The sequence below is a fragment of the Wasmannia auropunctata genome, unplaced genomic scaffold (assembly GCF_000956235.1).
Source record: "Wasmannia auropunctata unplaced genomic scaffold, wasmannia.A_1.0 LD334196.1, whole genome shotgun sequence".
Taxonomy (NCBI): Eukaryota; Metazoa; Arthropoda; class Insecta; order Hymenoptera; family Formicidae; genus Wasmannia; species Wasmannia auropunctata.
Genome location: NW_012028694.1, coordinates 644,224 through 663,341, shown reverse-complemented (window position 1 = coordinate 663,341; position 19,118 = coordinate 644,224). Strand labels below are relative to the sequence as shown.

General features: G+C 35.3%; 4 protein-coding genes across 5 annotated transcripts; 2 read left to right on the top strand and 2 right to left on the bottom strand.

Annotated features, from left to right (window-relative positions):
• Positions 1-1,114: 1,114 nt before the first annotated feature.
• LOC105459368 lies at positions 1,115-3,454 on the top strand. 2 transcript variants are annotated; one of them, XR_975674.1, is made up of 3 exons: positions 1,115-1,716; positions 2,266-2,506; positions 3,404-3,454. XR_975674.1 is itself a non-coding variant. In XM_011705322.1 (2 exons), exons 1-2 carry the CDS (start codon positions 1,437-1,439, stop codon positions 2,451-2,453), a joined length of 468 nt encoding a protein of 155 aa, XP_011703624.1. In that variant the 5' UTR covers positions 1,115-1,436; the 3' UTR covers positions 2,454-2,615. The 2 variants fall into 2 exon arrangements, 1 of the variants encoding a protein (XP_011703624.1); XM_011705322.1 differs by lacking the exon at positions 3,404-3,454 and having other exon boundaries at positions 2,266-2,615.
• Positions 2,508-19,108, bottom strand: LOC105459415. Its single transcript, XM_011705415.1, has 8 exons — positions 17,703-19,108; positions 16,685-17,120; positions 15,326-15,338; positions 13,441-13,651; positions 13,137-13,283; positions 12,856-12,915; positions 12,313-12,530; positions 2,508-4,867 (listed from the first exon to the last, which is right to left on the bottom strand). The coding sequence occupies exons 1-8, from the start codon at positions 18,181-18,183 to the stop codon at positions 3,920-3,922; spliced, it is 2,514 nt and encodes an 837-aa protein (XP_011703717.1). The 5' UTR covers positions 18,184-19,108; the 3' UTR covers positions 2,508-3,919.
• On the top strand, positions 9,109-11,009 carry LOC105459369. The gene is made up of 3 exons (XM_011705323.1): positions 9,109-9,369; positions 10,144-10,323; positions 10,784-11,009. The coding sequence occupies exons 1-3, from the start codon at positions 9,117-9,119 to the stop codon at positions 10,963-10,965; spliced, it is 615 nt and encodes a 204-aa protein (XP_011703625.1). The 5' UTR covers positions 9,109-9,116; the 3' UTR covers positions 10,966-11,009.
• LOC105459370 lies at positions 12,183-14,982 on the bottom strand. Its single transcript, XM_011705325.1, has 4 exons — positions 14,728-14,982; positions 13,137-13,644; positions 12,856-12,915; positions 12,183-12,530 (listed from the first exon to the last, which is right to left on the bottom strand). Exons 2-4 carry the CDS (start codon positions 13,504-13,506, stop codon positions 12,295-12,297), a joined length of 666 nt encoding a protein of 221 aa, XP_011703627.1. The 5' UTR covers positions 13,507-13,644; positions 14,728-14,982; the 3' UTR covers positions 12,183-12,294.
• Positions 19,109-19,118: the final 10 nt, after the last annotated feature.

Sequence of the window (19,118 nt, the reverse complement as noted above, 5' to 3'; positions counted from 1 at the left end):
TTTGCGATGCTCTGTTATGAGCGTAGGATGATGCTCTGACGAAAGACAGATCGATAATCTAAAAGTGGCGTAACACAGAATTGAAAAGCGAGTGAGAGGGAATAAAGTGAAACAATAACACGACTCTTCCGGATATTCTACCGGATATCATTTCAATCACAACTATATAAAGCTAAAAATAACAGCAATTTATATTAACTTGTAAATAGGATTATCTAATAAAACAATAGAATTATCTAAACAAAAAAAAACGCTAATTGGTTTTTTTAAATATTCGAAATTATTCATGCGAATAATCACGATAAGATTATCGAACATGCTATGTTAATTAACTTGTAAGCGTGAAATATCTTCCAGCTGCTTATCAAAACTAAGGGAATAAAAAGTCATTGAGAGATACAAAAGCGCATATCATTTTGATAGATATCTCAGAGAGATTTGAAAATGAGTTCAAATTTATAAGTTGATTTTCCTCGAGATAGGATTCGAGGTAGATCAAATCACGTTGTGATCTTACATGACGACAACGTGGACACGACGCGTTTCCGACATGAAGACCATTGATCGAGTTCTCTTCGGCCCGGATATCTGCGTGGCGTAACTGAAAAAGAATCGCGCGTTCATCGCAAAAAGACGTCAACGCATCGTGTTCCGCAAGTCCATTTCCGCCCCTATAGAGGCGTTATAACGCGCTCATTCGCGCGACGGCCTCCACTCCCTTTCTCTTGCGCGACAAGAACACCCGCAGGAACCTTCTTATCTGCGACAACCACGTACGTGCCTCGCGTATATACCGTTCTGCGATATAACGTGACACATATATCGGTACTGACAATTTGGATCATAGTGTTTACCGCGAGCGTATATATCGCTGGCTCGCCGGTCGGAGCTCATTTTGCACGGACTGCCGATTTTCCCGGCAACTGAAGCGTGCCCGGCGTGGTATCCGCGCCGTCCGGTCAGTTTGTCGTCGTGCGGTGGATCAACGGCGGATCAGTTAGTTCGCGGTTGCTCGTTGCACCGTTCATTCCTATTCTTCCTACACTGTCCATATCCAGTTAACTTCCTATATGTCGTTTCCATAGGTGACCACTCTAAATTCTCGCATACGGAACAGAACGGGCGTAACAAAAGGTGGGCACGAGCAACGGAAGAGGCATGTCGTGCCGGTCGTAACGTTCATCTTTTGTGACCCGTCGTCGATCCTAGAAAAAGAGAGTGCTCGTCCCTGTCATCCATTCGAATGTTTTTGCGATTCGTGAAAACCACGTTCGTCGGGTACTCTGTGACCTGGGAAAACTGTCAGTGCGCGATGACGTCTTGACAATGAAATAGGGTGAGTTAGGCGAAAGAGTGAGAACACGTAGACGAAACCGCGTGCAGATACCACCAGTGGATTTCCGGCGAGAGCCCGTTCTTCATGAACGCAAGGAAAGATGCTGTCGAGAGTTAATATGGTCGCGATTTTGCTGACCTTGAATTGCGTCAGTCGCGCGATTGAGCATTCGAAATCGGCGCTAGAGAAATGGCAGGAAGAAGAGAGAGCCGTCACTTCCGGCAAGAAGGTCCTCAGGTACACGTATGATAATGTCACCTTCGAGAATCCCATTTCTTCGGTCAATGGTCGCAACGTCAGAGACAAAGTAGCCAAGATCCATCGTTCAATTGATCAAGACATCTATAATGCATATTCTAAGATTGGAGTGGAGGAACGAGGTAAATCAAAAGCAGCCTTATAATGTTTAATGACAGAAATACTTTTACCTCGTATTGCAAGTGCTATAAAACACTAACGCAAAAAAGATAATAGCAAATACATTATGTTTGAATTGTCTTTATAAAGTATAATTTACTATACCGTTGTATAACGGTTTTTCTTTAATGCTAAATGATTTTTATTATTAAAATGATACATTGAATATTTATTTCTTTTAAAGTTTTATTTTATACTAAAACATTAACAAATGACATATCAATAAATCTAACGTTAATTTCTCGATTGCAATGAGTTTTTTAGGTATATCAAAAGTTTTCAATAATTACATTATTAATTATGCTCGGTATTGTATTTCGCTTGCGTGTTGATTATGCAACCTTGTAATATACGTGAAATTATTTTTATATCGAATGTTGTAATTTATAAAGTTAATACTAGAGACAACAGTGTTAAATAATTTGGCATTGTTGTGTTTAGCAAGTTCTCAAATCACCGAAAGTATAATATGTTCAAGATTTTATCATATTGTTTTGTGATAATTTTTCCAGACGAAGCACGACGTAAAAAACGGAAGGTTGGCCGCACTTTGCTAGCGTTGCTAATGGCGTACAAACTCAAATTTGTTGCTCTGATACCAACGATACTCGGAGGTTTGATTCTTCTCAAGGGAACGACGCTGCTTGCGGGATTCTTCTTCGCTCTATTCGCTGCCGTTCTTGGACTGAAGGTACACTGACAATAAAATCAAACAGGATCTTTGGAAGGAGCGCACCAAGAACACACTAAGAAGTGAGAATGACATACGACTTTATTTCGTAATAATTTACAATCAAATTAAACTTGTATAACTCTATTCGCCGTTATCCTTGAGAAAGTATTAAACGCCTGTGTGCACAAAGTAACACTTAAAGGCCGAATTTATAATCGCTTCTCGGAGTCAAACGTATACATATCGTATACATCTCGTAGAATGCGTCGCGTCAAGTGTATACTTATAAACACATTAAGTCAAATTATTTTTTATCTCTTAAAAACCACAAATGATAAATGCTGCGCGAAATGATCCGCATGTATTACGAAATAAATGTTACGTTTCTTAAAATGTAATATAACTATATGAGTTAATCATTGCAATAAATATTGACAGATGATGGAAATTAGTATTTCTTATTCGCTACATTTTAATACTCAAGTGTTTTAGTCATCACGCTTATTCTACTGAACACACGATTTTAATAACGTAAACATTGATACAGATACTCGTGTAAGTATTTGTCGCAAGCTACACATTCCAAACTCTCTCTAAGGTTATTTTATAAATCTAAAATAAATATATACTTTGCCGTCTACCTTGGTGAGGTACTATAAATAAATATATAAATATCGCAAGTGTACTGAGAAACGACTGCAAATTCGGCTAATCAAAGAATGAAGTCTGCTATCTTTTCGCTTGACCTCGAGACTGTGATCGCGTTCCGATTGTCGACAAAAACTTCGAACCGACACCGTTAGAAATTTGCGTGCGTGAAGATTACTCTCTCGCTATCGCATTTCGTTTGATTATTTACTGGGGCAATTGACAGTTGAAATGCAAATATTTGTAGTTGTAACTTCTTTTATATTACATTTTTTGACACAATTATTTACATTTCATCTATGATTTGCACATTTTGTCTCGTTTTACAGAAAATTGTCAAGAATCGCGGCAACTTCTTCTACGGGCCAAGTGTATATAATAAACCAATTTCTATTGCATCATTGCATCAAATAGCTGCATCATTTATGAAAACCGTTAATTTACAAGAAATTACAACGCGATTATTATCCAATCGATGATCATTCAAAAAGTGATCAGACTTGTAAAAATTTACACGAATAAGACAGCTCGCTCATTTAAATTTTCTTTCCTACTTTTAATATTTTTAAAGCTTTTGCATTTTTAATATTTTCTTTCACATTTTTTTTTATTCCAACATTAACGTCACTGATATATTCCATCTTTACACTCTTCTTCGTTATTTATGCAGTACACATAAATACGATGTCTTATAAACGATAAAATTGGTCTTAAAACATAAATAAGTGAATCATCGATGTCTCGAACTGTCTCTGAAATCGCGTATTATTTGCTCCTTTGGATACAGGCGTTGCTCCCTCCCAATACCTGAAGATTTGCCATTGCTTCTTTCTGCTGCAAATTGTTTAATGCTTCTGCCGCGCGCTGTAAGCCAAGGTCTGAGCGTATTCGCGATCAGCTTCCGTCATCGATGGTACAGGTGCGCCTACGACTCCCTTCAGACTTCTGTCCCATCCACCTCCGCCTTGCTGCCAGCCGCCATGATCGTGACCGCCCTGCTTTTGGCTCAGTAGCTTCTTCAAACCGATGATCAGCGACAGCACCAAAGCGATCTTGCTGATGATCAAAGCTTTGCCGGCCAGCAGGAAAAGCACGCCCATAGCAATGGGAACTAACGCGGCAAGTTTCATCGCGAATCCCATCATCATCATGCCCATCATCTTCTTCATTTTCCCACGGCCCTCCTCGATACTTCGTTTCAATTCGCTGGAACTTGTCTTTGGTAAGCTGATCTGCACGTTGAAACTGTTCATTAGCGCGGCTACGCGCTCGAACAGAATGTCGTTGAGTACTTCGTCCATGGCCCCTCCGTTGGTTCTAGCCAAAGTCTTCTCCAGATCGGAAACCGTGTTTTTCGAGCTGTCGTCTATCGAGGAGGCAGCTTTGATCAGCTCGAGATTTTCGCCGATCGGTAAAGTTTGTATACGGCCGAGTCTCTCAAAGAAGGCGATCGCCTTCTTCTTCAAACACGGCGACACAGCCATGTTGCGATGCTCGCACTCCTCGTAGACACGATAAAGGGCACGGTATCCTCGGTCAAGGAATCCACCGTCCTCATCGGCGTGAATAATTGCACTGCAGACTAACAACAGCAGCACGCACTTGGGTATAATCTTAATCGCCGACATGCTGGATGGCTTTCCAACTCGCGAATGCTTGGCTGGGCAATTTGGAATTAAATCACAGACACCTCGTATCCTCGAAATCACGCGAGAGGCACGCGACTCGAAATTCGAAGTGACTAGTCGGAGATACGAACAGTTGCGCGCACCCACGAGATGGATGATCCTCGACTAGAGAGAACTGGCATCAGGACCAAGTCTCCGGGCAGATATATACCAGCGAGGAGCCATCCTCCTAGATGCCATCCTTCACGAAGGGGGTGAGGTATCTCTCTCGTATAAACGGACGGATATGCCGGTGCACGTGACGACACGACCTCACTTGTATGAGTGGATAATCCTCTTCTATCTTCTCTCCGTCGCGAACCCCTCTCGTCCTTGCATCCTCCTCTTTCTCTTTCAGCTCGCTAGACAGCTGCCATCGCGGCGGGACGGGGCCGAGGTAAAAATTCTCATGGTGGTAGCGCGCCAAGAGCATGTGACCCTTCCTGACACAGAGACCCACTCGCGTCTCGAGATCGAGACACTGCTGTTCAACGGCCGCCACGCGATTCGTTCATTAAATTTCGCCGCGGCGGTTACGTACTTGCGAGTACTATGTGTGCGTCTTCCGCGTCACGTTAGTGTGCGGCCTCATCATGATTCGCATCTTGCGCGGGAGGAGAGGCAAAGCCTCTGTGTTGAGATGAGACCAGAGGGGAGCGCCGTGGACTGCATTGGCAGAGTATCTGGCACCGTGATCTCGCTGACCCCTGGCATAACGTGAGGATGCTAGAAACTGGTTCCAGGTTACGGACAGCCCGTGACCTTCCTATCGTACGATTTTCCTCCGGCGCGGAATGAGCGAGGATTATCGACACGGATGATCTACTTTCCCTGCATTTTGGTGTATCATTCTCATCATGTTGTCCCGTATAGATGGTAGATCGATAATGTTTTGTATTTATATATGACATATAACGATAATCGTCGCGAACGGTTTTCCATTTTTTTTTTATCTTTCTTTATTGCCAGACAAGTCAATTATTGTTCTAGAAACAAATAATTGTAAATCGCATAAATACATGAAGAACGAGAAAATAATTTGAAATTATCTTTGCTTATCTCTGCTCTTTCAGTAAGATATGCCGTTGAAGAAGAGATTTCATTTCGTTCCAGATTTATTGACACCGAAATACGTAAAGCGAGACGAACAAAATAGTAACGTGCTTCGTGATTACATGATGTGATACTGCTTTATTGCGCAATAGTACAACTTACGACTGCATAGCACCTTAACTCTTGCACAAATTGCGCTTTGATTACGTACACATCGCATCCCTCAACACACGTCATATATATATAAACCAGCTGTCGTTCATTTTTGGTGTGATAGCTATGAAATGAAGATTACCACTAGATGAATGAACATTACGAACATGGAATTCACAGCCTTATGGCGTATAATTAGCTAATTTACTCAATTACTGACAATGTTTTGACATACATATGCGCTCCGTATATGAGTGCTGATTACATTAATGCATTCATTAGACATTTTATAGCAATTTGCTACTAAAAGATAAATGACTTTTTATACAGTTAAAACAAAGCAAAATTTGGGAATTCAATTCAACAAAAGCTAAATTTTTTCTAAAGTAATTATTATTATAATTTTTTATTATAATAGAAATAAACGTTTTTTATTTATTTGTTTTTTTTTTCGAAGAAATCATTGTCATGTAAAAAATAAAAAAAAATCCGCGCCTTTCGTATACGAAATTATAGCGCTTAACCCCGAAAGGATTAATGACGTGTGCAGACCCACAACACTGTCGGTATTCTGTTTTCTTCTTGTATCACGGTTTGTTAGGAGCGTGAAGCTGAGCGCACGGCGCATCCTCGACACACTCGATCGAGGTTAGCGCATCTCTAATGCGACAACAGCCAACGATGCATCCTCCATACTGTTACCTACTTCGCGATTATCCCATAGTCAGTGCCACGGGCCCACACAGACGGTGTTTAACTGTATTAAAGCCCGTGCCACATTCTGAGCGCGCAGTTATATTCTCACGAACGGTGCGAGAAATGGATTCCGCCGCGATGAGACTACGCACAGTGCGGTTGGGCTCAATTATTATTCGTTATCTGATACCGCTCAGGTCCCAAGTCACAAAAGCGGCGGACTTTCGATTGTTCGCAAAAGTAGAGAAGTAGAACGTTTCAGCCGAAACATTTATCTTAATGACGTCGCATGAATTATCCCATTCATCCCTCAACATCTAATTCGCGGAAGTTTGCCGAAAGAATAGATACTTTCCGAGGCGTCATTGGGTCACAATAATGCGAACTATTCTTCGCGTAGAAAATTGAAAATTAAAATAGGCTACCCATTTACCACTGGACTTTATGATTTAAACCTACCAAACTATAAAGTGTGGAAAGGTAGATAATTCAGAAAAGTCTCACGTAGTAAAAGCTTCACTTATACGGAAGATCAGTTATGGTGCGGAACGCACAGGTTTCCGGAATAATAAAAGTGAGGCAATAGGTTAAACCGTCATGAACGATTTCCTCGAGAGATATTTTAGACAAGAACAGGACGTTTCTGCCTGTTATTAGATTCAGGTCAACGATCAGCAACAGGTGGTTCTGCCGATTCGCATGCGGAGGATTCTGATTTAGCTCATTACCGGATCATGTTTGTTCGCATTAAATTTAGTATGGTTTAATATAGTAGAACGAAAAAATTCAGATTCCAAGAGCCTAAAAGAAATCAAACTCCAAGAGCAGATTCTAAAGAGCTCTAATTCTCTACTGAAAAGAATTAATTTAAAATACTAAAGCTGCATATACATATAATATATGATAGCAAAAAATTGTTCAAATAATCGAGCTCGTGATGAGTATAATCGAGCATAGGAAAGCAGTACGCAGAAACATCAAATTTACATAGCAGACATAACAAGATCCATAAAACATCGCAAAATATTTTACAGAGAATAATAGCTCTTTGAATTATACCGTACATTAACGCTGAGGATATACGAGGAATTTTAGACGTCGATCAGACACTAAAGTGCAGGAGCTGCATTCTTCGTGCCATGTTAGGATGCGTATAGCCGGTAACCTTCGGAGGCTGTAACCCTGCATACTCTGAGTAGTGAATCGAGGATGCTCGATTGGCCCAGTGGCATACAAAACACTCGTCAAAGAAAAAGATCAGGCTTTTTAGGCCTTATTCTCCACTTTCCGGCGCACGAGGATCGTGGGAGCTGCAACAAGTGAAAAGCTTTTTCATTCACTTGACAATCTACTTATCATCGTAATTCAGCTCGCGCATTCATTTAAACATAATAACTTTTTACATAGCAGCTGTGGTAATAAAATCAGAACAGTTCTTCCGTTGTAATATAACGATTTTTACTGTCACTTTATATACCACGATGCGTGTAATTAGGAATAATAGACAAGATGATAATAATTGTTTATTTTAGATTAAAATACTCTTGGTAAACTTTTGGCAAATAATATAATTGTATATACTTGACAGTAGAAAACTTAATTGAATTTCATAACATTTTTAATCTGTTATATCAAAGAAAATTCTCCAAATGCATAATGTAGTACGTATTATATAATCATCATGTATTATATAATATAACAAATAACAGATAATGGAAATAATTGATGATAAGTACCTGGAATCAAACAATAAGCTCAAAGAAAACGTGAAATAGAAAACGTGAGTATGTAAGGTAAATAAGAGTAGTTAGGGCTAACACGTAAATTAATCATATGTTTCTCATCACTTTCTACTTTCTTCAACAACGTTTCTATTATCGGTCTATTTGATATTAAATAGATTACCTTTCTCGCAAATTATGGGTCCGTAAAATTACATTAAAATGTACCAAGAGCTTGCATAAAAATATCTACTCTGACCAACATATTCGTTGATGCCTGACCTTCGATTTCGATAAATTTGAAATTTCATCTATTTCGTCCTCTCTGCACAGCTACATACTTTTTCCACCCTACCTACGTTCTTTATCTATCTATCTTACTGAGCGTAAATTTGACCGAATATGCGAGTCAATGTGTATCGCACGTACTCCACAAATACATTATTCCGTACTTCGGATAAGTCGAAAATGATGATACGCGTCGCTGAGATTTATCTTCTCACTGCGCTTCATGCACTCCATTTCACACTGTGGCAAGTACAGTACTATGTACTGGGTATGTGCGCCACTATGTGCGTGCAGAAACGTACGGTTCTATAGCACCGGTTGGAATAATTTTACGCGCATGATGCATTTTACCATAGATGCATTCACGCTCTGTATGTCGTAACACCACTTTACTCCGCCATTATTACTAATTGCTAGAGCCTATAAATATGACGATCTCCACAAAGCGTCAGTTCTGATCGAACATGCTTTGGCGACTCTTCGCGGTTCTGGCGGTATTAGGCGGTTTTATCGCCATTTGTTCTTGCGAACCCGTGAACAGAAAACATCTACTGAAAGCGTCGAGGACAATCGAGTGTGCCGGCAATGAAGGTGACATCTCCATGTGTAGAACCAATGAGTCGGCTGATACTCCTTCGTCAAATAGCGAGAATCAAACGCGATCCAGCAGGAAAGTTGAACAAAAACTCGTTGATGATGTCAATGACGTAGGTGAAGGTAAGAATTCTTGCTGATTTGTTAAATAAATCCTACATAGCTTATGTAATACACAACTAATGAAAGTAATCGCGTCTTATATATTTTTTAAAAGTAATTTCAAACTAAGAAAAAAGATGTTAGATTAAATTTTCTATTAAAAAAAATATATAATTTAAAAACTATATACATTTAAGTATACTAATAAAATAAAAGTTTACTTTTATTTTACTTTTGTACTTCATTTTTTGTGTAAAATTATCTCAAAATATATACAAATTCTTTTGTTGTCTACATGTACATGTATTGTCTGTTGTCAATTATTGTTTTTTGAATTTTGCATTTAATACCGAATTTTTGAATAAAAAAATATTCTATTGACATAAAAAAAATTGAAAGAAAAGCCTTTCAGTTTTAATAATTTTATAGTCGATATTTCCAATCTCTTAACCAGCAACTAACCAAACAAATATTAAGCAAATATGAAATAATTAAATTGACTTAATAATTATATTAAAAAGAAATTGTGAATAGTGCATTTAGTAGTAAATAGTCATTACATTTAATACATTTTTCTATTATTCCTTTAAAAAATAATAATGATTTAAAATCTGATATTATGTATACGGAAAAAAAATAAAGATAAAGACGTATGTTCGTTCACATATATAGCGTTTGTTCTTAATAAATGTCTCCGTTTCCTCATAATATCAATATATTATTGATTAATTTAATTTCAGGTTACAACTAGATAGAAGGTACTAAATTAATTGATTAATTTATTTTAAATTTCAGTTTCTGCTCGAAAAAGAAATAAAAAAGGAGGTGGCAGAATAATATTTTACATGATAGCTGCTTTAAAAGCAGCATTGGTTTATGGACTTTTACATGGTGTTGCAGCTCTCGCAGGGAAGGCAATATTGCTTGCCAAAATAGCTTTAGCAATTGCCATTGCCGCAATTGTAAAAAAGAATGGTACGTGGTAGGTAAATCAAATTATAAAAAATTTTTATGAATGCTTTTACATTTGAAACCCAAGTCTTTATGATCAAAAGAAGTGCATATAAAATATTCATTTTTTTATAATAATAATGTTATACAGTCAATTAAATTAAACAATAAAAAATGGGAAACAGAAGAATATTGAAAATAAATATTGTGAAGAATGCACAACTTATGAATTCTTTCAAAATAAATCTTTTCAAATTAAATCATATTTTGCTCTTTAACAAAGTTTATAACATACATTTTATTTTTACCAGTAATATATTTTATAATTTATTTTTATAATTGTTCCAAAGATTTATGATACATTCTGTAAACTATTCTGATCATAGAAACTTGATAGATTAGCTGTTCTAAAATAATTTTTTATGACGTAAAAATAGATCATTAATTTATATAAAATAATCCAGTTAATAAAATTTTTTTTCAGATTCTGAAAAAGTTTCTTATGAAGTAGTGAAACATCCACATCACAGCTATATACAAACCCACAGCTCTAGCGTCGATTACGATCATCGTAGTGATTACAGTGACGATCGTAATGATTACCGTCCTGATTACCGTAATGATTACTTTTACGAACATCGAAAGCGACGCCAACTTATATTTTAATATAAATAGATTTTCAAGCAAATATAAAATGAATTATTTATAAAGTTATTTATATAAATCTATTTATAAACCAAAATATTTATGAAGTTTATCGATTTTTATCAATAAAAATTTTATTTTAAAAAAGATAGAACGATAAAAATTATCAATTTAAATATGTATTTTATAAATATACATTCAACGAAAAAGCTGGCTTCAACTTAAGCAGTATTTTGTGAATAGAAAATTTATTTGTACATCCAAAATTATATAATAGCAATTGTAAATCTTTAAATATAGAGTGTATTTTAAATAGCGCCCACCCTAATTATATAACGTTATTCTTTGTAAGAAACTGAGTCGAAAAATTCTGAACCATTTTTTTTCTACAGTGCTAAATAAAGCACTATAATTACTACTGCAGTAATTACTGCTACTTTTAGCATTGTAGACAAAAATAGTTCTTAAATACCGCTCACTATTCACATGCGCTATTCTTTATAAAAATTGAGTCCTGAATCATTTTTCTCTACAATATTCAATGAAACAGTTTATTGGCGCAGTAATGGTCGCTTCATTGAGCAATCTAGAAAAAAAATTGTTTTAAACTTTTCAGTTTTTTTCACAAGGAATAACTCTATATAATTAGTAGGCACTATTTAGCATACATCCTGTAGATATATTATAATAAACCTAATATACAATTTGTAATTATTTAAACAATTTAAATACATAACGTTAACTTATTTTTCATACATACTTTTAATTTTTTATGCAATTATATATCTATATATACCTATATATATACACATGTATCAAAAGTGTTCAGAAGATTAATAAACACATATGTATTTTATGGTATTTTATAGTAGACTATTTTACTAATAATGTGTGTTTTACACGTTATCTTACAAAATAATGAAATTAGGTATAAATTAAATAATACATATAATATATGTTAAATAATAAATTAAATAAAAAATATTTAATATCTCGTAAATATGAACAAAGGTATCTATTTTGATTTTACATTTAAAATTGATATAAATTAATATATTAATGGGAGATAAAATTCTTTAAGTAATGGAAAATTTAAGACAAAGTATTTATCAAACCATAATATTATGTATTGTTTATTCTATATAAAATTACAGATTTGTTCGGAAAGAAAGAAATAATGTACATTAGTTTGTTTTTATTAATTATATATTTAAATAATAAATAAATTAAATAATAAAAATAAAAAAATAATAATACGTTTTCATTATCGGAGATACATCAAAGAAGATGTATTACATGCGGTAACTAAATCATAAAACTTTCAAATTTATAGTATGTGTCGAATATGATTCAGGTTGGAGGAACTACATCCATTGTTCGTTGCCAACCACCGTATCCACCGCCGTATCCACCACCACCTCCATGATGTTCTGATGCTGTTGCATAGATCACTTCATGACCTCCTCCGCTTGACACGAGCTTTTTTAAGCCGACTATCGCGCTTAAAACTAAGGCCATTTTTGCCGTTAGCAAAGCCGTACCAGCGAGAAAAGCAATTTTTCCATAAGCTAGTTGCGCCATCATGCCTAAACAAATAATTGATGTTCCGTAAGCAAGGTTGGAAAAATCGATTTTCTTCTGTTAATCAATTTTATTGTTAGATCTTCTAGATTTTAAACACCAAAATAAGGAAAAAGATAAAATGAAAATCATTTTCAGTATAGAAAAAAAAACAGATTTTATTTATCGCTTATTTATTCGTGACATTGTTTAAAGATATAGTTTAATAGTATAATCTAAAAAAAAGTTTGACTAAGTTAATTGAATTTTTCATCTTGATTATTGTTTTTTTTACTTTAAAATTATTTCTTCTGTAAATTAAAACGTTAATGTTTTATAGAAAAAGCTTACCTGCTAACACGGCACCTGCTACTAGTATATATCCGAAACCCTTATTCTTTTTTCTTCTTCCTGCAAATATTGCAAATATTTATTTTAATATTATCGCTAAGTTCTTCTCCTTTTGAAAAACATTTTCTTTGTTGAATACCCATTGCAATAATAAATCGTGCTTTATTTGTAACGTTGTAAGGTTGCAAAACTTTTTAAATTATAATTTGCGTTGCGATGATTTAATTAAAAGACAAAATGGATTTTTAATAACATAATTTATTATCTTGAGGTGCTGTTACCTTCAAAAGCATTGCCCGGTATTGTCAGTTTTACGCTTCTCGATGTCAAATATTCATAGAATTTGTTATCCAATTCCTGATCGAGACTTAATTCCGTGCCATTTTCAGATGACATCGAACTGCGACTTCTGGCGGTAGATGATGGATCTTTGGTAATTGAAATATAATCATTGATTTTATATACAGAATCATCTTGGATAGCCGAGTCGAGGATTTCCAAGGCGCGCCGTTTGAAACAATCGAAGGTGTTTTTCTCGTTTGCGCACCGTTCAAATAGATTCGTATATTCACTTTTGGCAGTCACTAAATTGCAGAACACCGCGAGATGAAGGAAATGTAAGATCCAAATCATTGAACGTCGCTTTTCCATCGTAAGCGATAGCGTGATCTACGCGAACTCGTCGATTCTCGTTCTTCAGGTGATCTTGTAGCTGTCTGAAGCACAGATCATCAGCTTCTCCTCCGTTACGTCTTACTCTGTCCTCTCTACTGGTCAGCTCGATAAATCCTGCAGACTACTCGTTAGAATCTGGTTGCATTGTGACTTATATAAGTGTGCACCCATTAGCCTCTCCTACCAACGTATTAAGATTCTTGGTATACGCGCCCGTACTTGATCCACGCGCTGTTTAACGCCATACAACGGAAGGAAAGACCCCCTCAACCAAAACAATGTCGTACAGCCCCGTAAGTAAGTATCCCTCTGACCTGCTTGTCAAACGAACCTTAAAACTCCGCCGCGCCAATCGTCGTTAATAACAACGCATCAGGAGTGGAATGCAGGTAAAACAGGCGATATTCTCCACCCAGATATGATTACAAGCGCAAACCTCTGCATCGAGAAGCAGAAACAGTTGTAGATTTATCCATCAATTTGCATGCATGAATAACTTTACGTGTTACAGAATAGTGTCATGCGGAAATGAGTTTTTATTGTTTCAACTAGTTACTTTTTGTTATTGTTTCTACATACATACATTGGTCAAGTTCAATATCTAATATAAAATAATATCGTCAGTACGTACTACTTGGAAAATTCTTTCGTCTTTTTGCATCTACTTGCATATAATATTCTTTAAATAAAATATTTAACAATTAAAATTAAACATTTTATTTTAATAAAACGAGCAATGATTGCTAAAATTTTATTACAATTGTAATTAAAACTATTAATTGTAAAAGTAAGTGAAGTTTTAGTAATATAAACTAGAAAGAGAGAGTTACTTTGTTACTTAATACATACATACATTAGCTAGATTACATATTTTGACCTAGAAAATATACATTAGAATGCATATTAATATAAGAGGAAAAAAAGGCGTATAATAAGCGTCAAAAAACTACACTGATTTCATTATTAAATGATTATCAAGACGACTTGAAATTATTAAATGTAAATCTTACATACATACGTAAGACAATATACAATGATTAATGAAGATCGAGGAACTCATTAATGTAGCATCTAAGATACTGTTAATCCGGTACAGTTTACGATCCGTGACGAGCTACATTTGGAAAATGACTTAAACAATTACAGTAATGGACTTGATTAACATTGTCCACTTCGTTCAATGCATTCAATTCTCACAATTCTTTTTTTTTTCGAATGTAGGCTGTTTGTCATAGTAGCCAAGTTTGCTATAGTTCCGCATCATCTTGATGAATTCCAACCACACATTGATTGTTGCACGAGGCCAAGTGTTCATTATCCACTTCACTCATCGTCACTTTAATGACATACATAGTACGAGTAATTATCAAGAAGAAAGCGTACATAAAATGCTAAGCTTTTATCACGCTCTTATTACCGAATGGTCTCAATAATATCATTTCTTGCAAAATAATAAGTTCCGTGAATGCCACTTTTCCTGTCTCTCGGAAATTTGTAATCCACAAACAAGCACCCTTAATAAAAAACGAATCTAATAAAAAAAGGTATCTGATTGATATTGCTCATTCTTTAAATATTTCCATATCATATAATTAATTGGAAATCTTAATCTATTCTTAATAGAGTATTCATGTACCTCTTAACACTATTCTATGAAATAAACTGATTAGTAACATACAAAATGCTACATGTGTAAAAGGGAGAATAATTAAATGACGATGGACAAAGACGATAAACGTGTTTAAGCTTTCTTCACCGGTTATTATAACGTGCATTCCCACCTTAGTTGTTATACCTGACAGAGGTTGCTATGAGCACGTGGCCGTATGTGTATTGTGTAGTCGCATGACCGTAAAGATACGTTAGTATATTTTCTTTTACAAAGGAGGAAGAGGAGGAAGAGAAGGAAAAGGAGGGGGAGAAGGAGAAGGAGGCGATGAAGAGAAGAGAGAGAAGGGAGATACAAATGTACGTTTCCCGGATGTAATCATCGCCGTTCTTACGGACGGTAGTAACGTAAGAGCGACGGAGAAAGAGAGAACTGGTACAGTTAGGCGACCGAAAGAAAGGACGACGCAATAATAGACTGAGACTAATGGGATTGCTAAGTGAAAACGTCAGAATCCCGGTGACAATTCTTACTGATGGACAGATACTTGAAACTGAACTTGAAAGTGAACTCGCAATAAAAACATTATTACACAATACAGACAAAGAAATTATCGTTGTTTTATCGATACAAAATGTCATTTTTCTTTCGATTTATTCAATTCGTCTTAACAATACGAATTGTGCCGATAAACATTGATATGATATAACAATGTAACAAAATAGTGAAAAATTTAACAAAGATATATATATAAAATATTATCCTAATAAATATTTTACATTTCTTGTTATGTTTATTTGGACAGATTATGTAATTTAATAATATAGATCATATAATCATATCAATGTTAATAGGAAAATATTACTTAAAAAAAGAATGTTAACACGAATTTGTTCTATTTAAAGAGCCAGCAAATAGATCAAGAAATCAAACGCTTCTTAATATGCCCAATTCATCTTTTACATATATGAAGCGAGATTCGAAACAATGAGATTTTATTTATAAAACAGAACTTTGTTTATGCGAACAAATTTTTTGCTTTGTTTCAACTATACGAATTCATAACTGAGCTCTTATTATTTGGACCATTTAGATAATAAGAGTTCGACGTGTTCGATCTTATTTTTCTAAATGTAAACTTCTACTATCGGAGCTAATAAGTGAATCTATTATATTATCATTCAAATTATATTTGATTATCAAAATTGTTTTGTTCCTCGACGTGTTTAAATAAATGAAATTCTACTGTTCATATAATTAATGCAAAATGAAAAAATATAAAAGTAATTTAATTGTAATAATTGTATACGATGCTGTTATAAACTAACCCGCGTATTAAAAATTTTCCATTCTTAAAAATGTTATTTGTAGATAACATAATAATTGATAAAATGTTTCTTATATTGTAAAGTAATTGAATATGCGTTGTTAAAATATAATACTAAACTTAAATCTAGAGTAAATATATCTAACTTTGGTCATAATTTTTATATTGATTTATTTAAATCTCTTATTAATATACTTTAAAATATACTGCAGCTTAACTATTTTGAGTCAAAAAGGAAATTCTTCGTATTTTGCTTATTCTGTTCTGAATCGGTTTTTCCATCGTAAACATTGACAACTTCCCTAATAACATGCTGATCGTAAGGACTATAGTCCTGTATGGGTCTGTAAGGTCGCTGCGGAAAATGATCGTGATGCGGATGATAATCATAATGGGTATGTACACCAGCCGGTGTCTCGTGTCCGTAAGCATGGAAGCCATTGAACGCATTCCCCGGGTAAGGAGGTGCTGGTGCCCCGGAAAAGATCGTGTTCCATCCTAAAAGACTGATCAGAAACAACGCCATCTTCGTCAATAAGAGGGCCTTCTTGGTCACGATTAACAGGAAACCGAACATAAGCGGGATTAGGGATGCCAGATTGAATTTGAAACCCAATAGAAATGGCAGTAATATGTGTCTGGTCAACTGCCTTCCTGAAATGATAGAATTTGACCTTGAATTTGGAACCAGTTCTGTTGCCTTGATCGTGCTGCCTGCTAGAGGACGTTCACCAAACCGGTTGGAACACGTAACATCTTAGCCAGTACAAGAACCAGCACGAGGTTTGATTCCGCGCTAAGACAACGCGAGTAATTTCGCATGTAACAAGCTACAATCTTTTGAAGCAAGCACTTTGTAATTTTATTTATTTTATATAATCATTTGTTCACAAACAATTCGTAATAGTCACATGTAACTCTTATATTACATTATTTACGCAATTTGTATTAGCAAAGTAACACATATACCTATGTAAAAAATGTAAAATTTACATTTAAAAAGTTTCATATAAAAATCTTCTTATATTTCAAAACATTTTTCTATATTTATCTTTATGCAAAATATAAAAATAAAGATTTTACAACAGAGCAACGATTATATGTACTTAAAACAAACTTTTCTGAATTTAATGTTGTTCATAAATTGTAAATGATAAAAAATGATCAAGCTTATTAATGATAACCAAAGTCAAATGCTCGATTAATTTTGCAGAAGTAATATTATATACAGCTCACCTGTACCAGTCTGTCTATTGCCATACGAAGCAACTCTTTCATTGAGAACAAATTCCAGCATTCCGTTTCCGTTTAACATTGGTCCAATGCGCATCTGTAATCCCGGATATATATTATCCAGATTCCACTTGATATTGCGACGTTCCATCAATCTGGCAGCTGCTTGCACAACATTTCCGAAATCTTTCGGATCGTAATCCAAATCCAGAAGATCTCTGCCGTACCCCTCCGTTCTGTCCAGTCGCATCTTTCCAAACTCCAAACTATCCTTATCGTTTAAAGACTGCAGGACACTTAGAATACCACGATTTACGCATTCGAATGTATTGTGTTCCTTCTTCGCGAGACATACACCAAAAGCTTCGTTGAAACTATAAGAATGTCCATCATCCAAAGTAATATCCTCCTTGGGCTCCGTGATCACTGTAAAACTCGTAGACACGAGAACAAACAGACATAAATAACAGAGTTCGTTTTTCATCTTCGGATCACTGATCTTAACCGATCCCTCACGTCGTATAAACGTGTTCAGATAAAATCAAACATTGGAGAATTGATAAGACTTACAATAAGTTAAACAAAATTATGCAAAATTTATGAATACACATAGGTTTTATTTCAATTTATTTCGAAAGGGCAGGCACAAGAAATAGTCCACACTATACGATAACGGACGCTTAAAAAAAATGTGACTTCTAACACATTTTTCACATCTTGGAACTGTCATAATTTTTTTTATTTTTTATTTTTTTGGAAATTGTAACAGAGAATCCTATCGCACAGACGAGATGCAGAGTAATGAAGTTCCCGTAAAATACTGTTCACGTTGTTCCTGCGATCACCCACCTATATAGGCGACAAGGGGGCGTTCACACACGACAGAACAATTGGTTTCACTCGGAAGATTTTATAAGTAGCGAAAGTATACTTCGCTTGTATTTCGTGCACACGGCGCTTGGTCGATACACCGGATGCACCGAGGAAGGGTAATTTCCTTTGGCCGAAGAATGGAGTGTCGGAAAGATCGTTATATCGTCTTTGAGATTGATGGGACAAGCTTGACGGCTGGGCAAGAAAAATTGGGAACGCAAGTAGCGCGGATATAATTGCCGAATTTGTGAAATCTGGAGCAAAAGCTAGAGATCTAAAGATATCATTCACTAATTACGAGATATTGTTTGGACAAAAATATTGGATTAAATTTTCGGATCTTGTATTTAAAAAATTTTTTTCTAGTTTTTGACATGATATTATTTCTATCAATTTTGGATATCAACTTACTTTAAAAAACTTGATTTTTAACTGCAATTATACATATACATAAATCGGCTGTTTAGTTTATCGTTGTCGTATTAGTATTCCAGAAATTCTTATATCAATATAGTCTTATATTAGGCGGAATTCATATTTTTTGTG

What these genes read in the sequence shown, in the direction of transcription:
- LOC105459368 (XM_011705322.1), top strand. Translation starts at nt 1,437, where the DNA reads ATGCTGTCGAGAGTTAATATGGTCGCGATTTTGCTGACCTTGAATTGC. An exon ending in GATTGGAGTGGAGGAACGAG is followed by an intron (nt 1,717 to 2,265) that starts GTAAATCAAAAG and finishes TAATTTTTCCAG; the next exon opens with ACGAAGCACGACGTAAAAAA.
- LOC105459369 (XM_011705323.1), top strand. Translation starts at nt 9,117, where the DNA reads ATGCTTTGGCGACTCTTCGCGGTTCTGGCGGTATTAGGCGGTTTTATC. An exon ending in TGTCAATGACGTAGGTGAAG is followed by an intron (nt 9,370 to 10,143) that starts GTAAGAATTCTT and finishes TTTAAATTTCAG; the next exon opens with TTTCTGCTCGAAAAAGAAAT. An exon ending in CGCAATTGTAAAAAAGAATG is followed by an intron (nt 10,324 to 10,783) that starts GTACGTGGTAGG and finishes ATTTTTTTTCAG; the next exon opens with ATTCTGAAAAAGTTTCTTAT.
- LOC105459370 (XM_011705325.1), bottom strand. Translation starts at nt 13,506, where the DNA reads ATGGAAAAGCGACGTTCAATGATTTGGATCTTACATTTCCTTCATCTC. An exon ending in ACCGGGCAATGCTTTTGAAG is followed by an intron (nt 12,916 to 13,136) that starts GTAACAGCACCT and finishes CAATATTTGCAG; the next exon opens with GAAGAAGAAAAAAGAATAAG. An exon ending in AGCAGGTGCCGTGTTAGCAG is followed by an intron (nt 12,531 to 12,855) that starts GTAAGCTTTTTC and finishes TTATTTGTTTAG; the next exon opens with GCATGATGGCGCAACTAGCT.
- LOC105459415 (XM_011705415.1), bottom strand. Translation starts at nt 18,183, where the DNA reads ATGAAAAACGAACTCTGTTATTTATGTCTGTTTGTTCTCGTGTCTACG. An exon ending in ACCGGGCAATGCTTTTGAAG is followed by an intron (nt 12,916 to 13,136) that starts GTAACAGCACCT and finishes CAATATTTGCAG; the next exon opens with GAAGAAGAAAAAAGAATAAG. An exon ending in GTTGGCAACGAACAATGGAT is followed by an intron (nt 4,868 to 12,312) that starts GTAGTTCCTCCA and finishes AGTTCTCTCTAG; the next exon opens with TCGAGGATCATCCATCTCGT.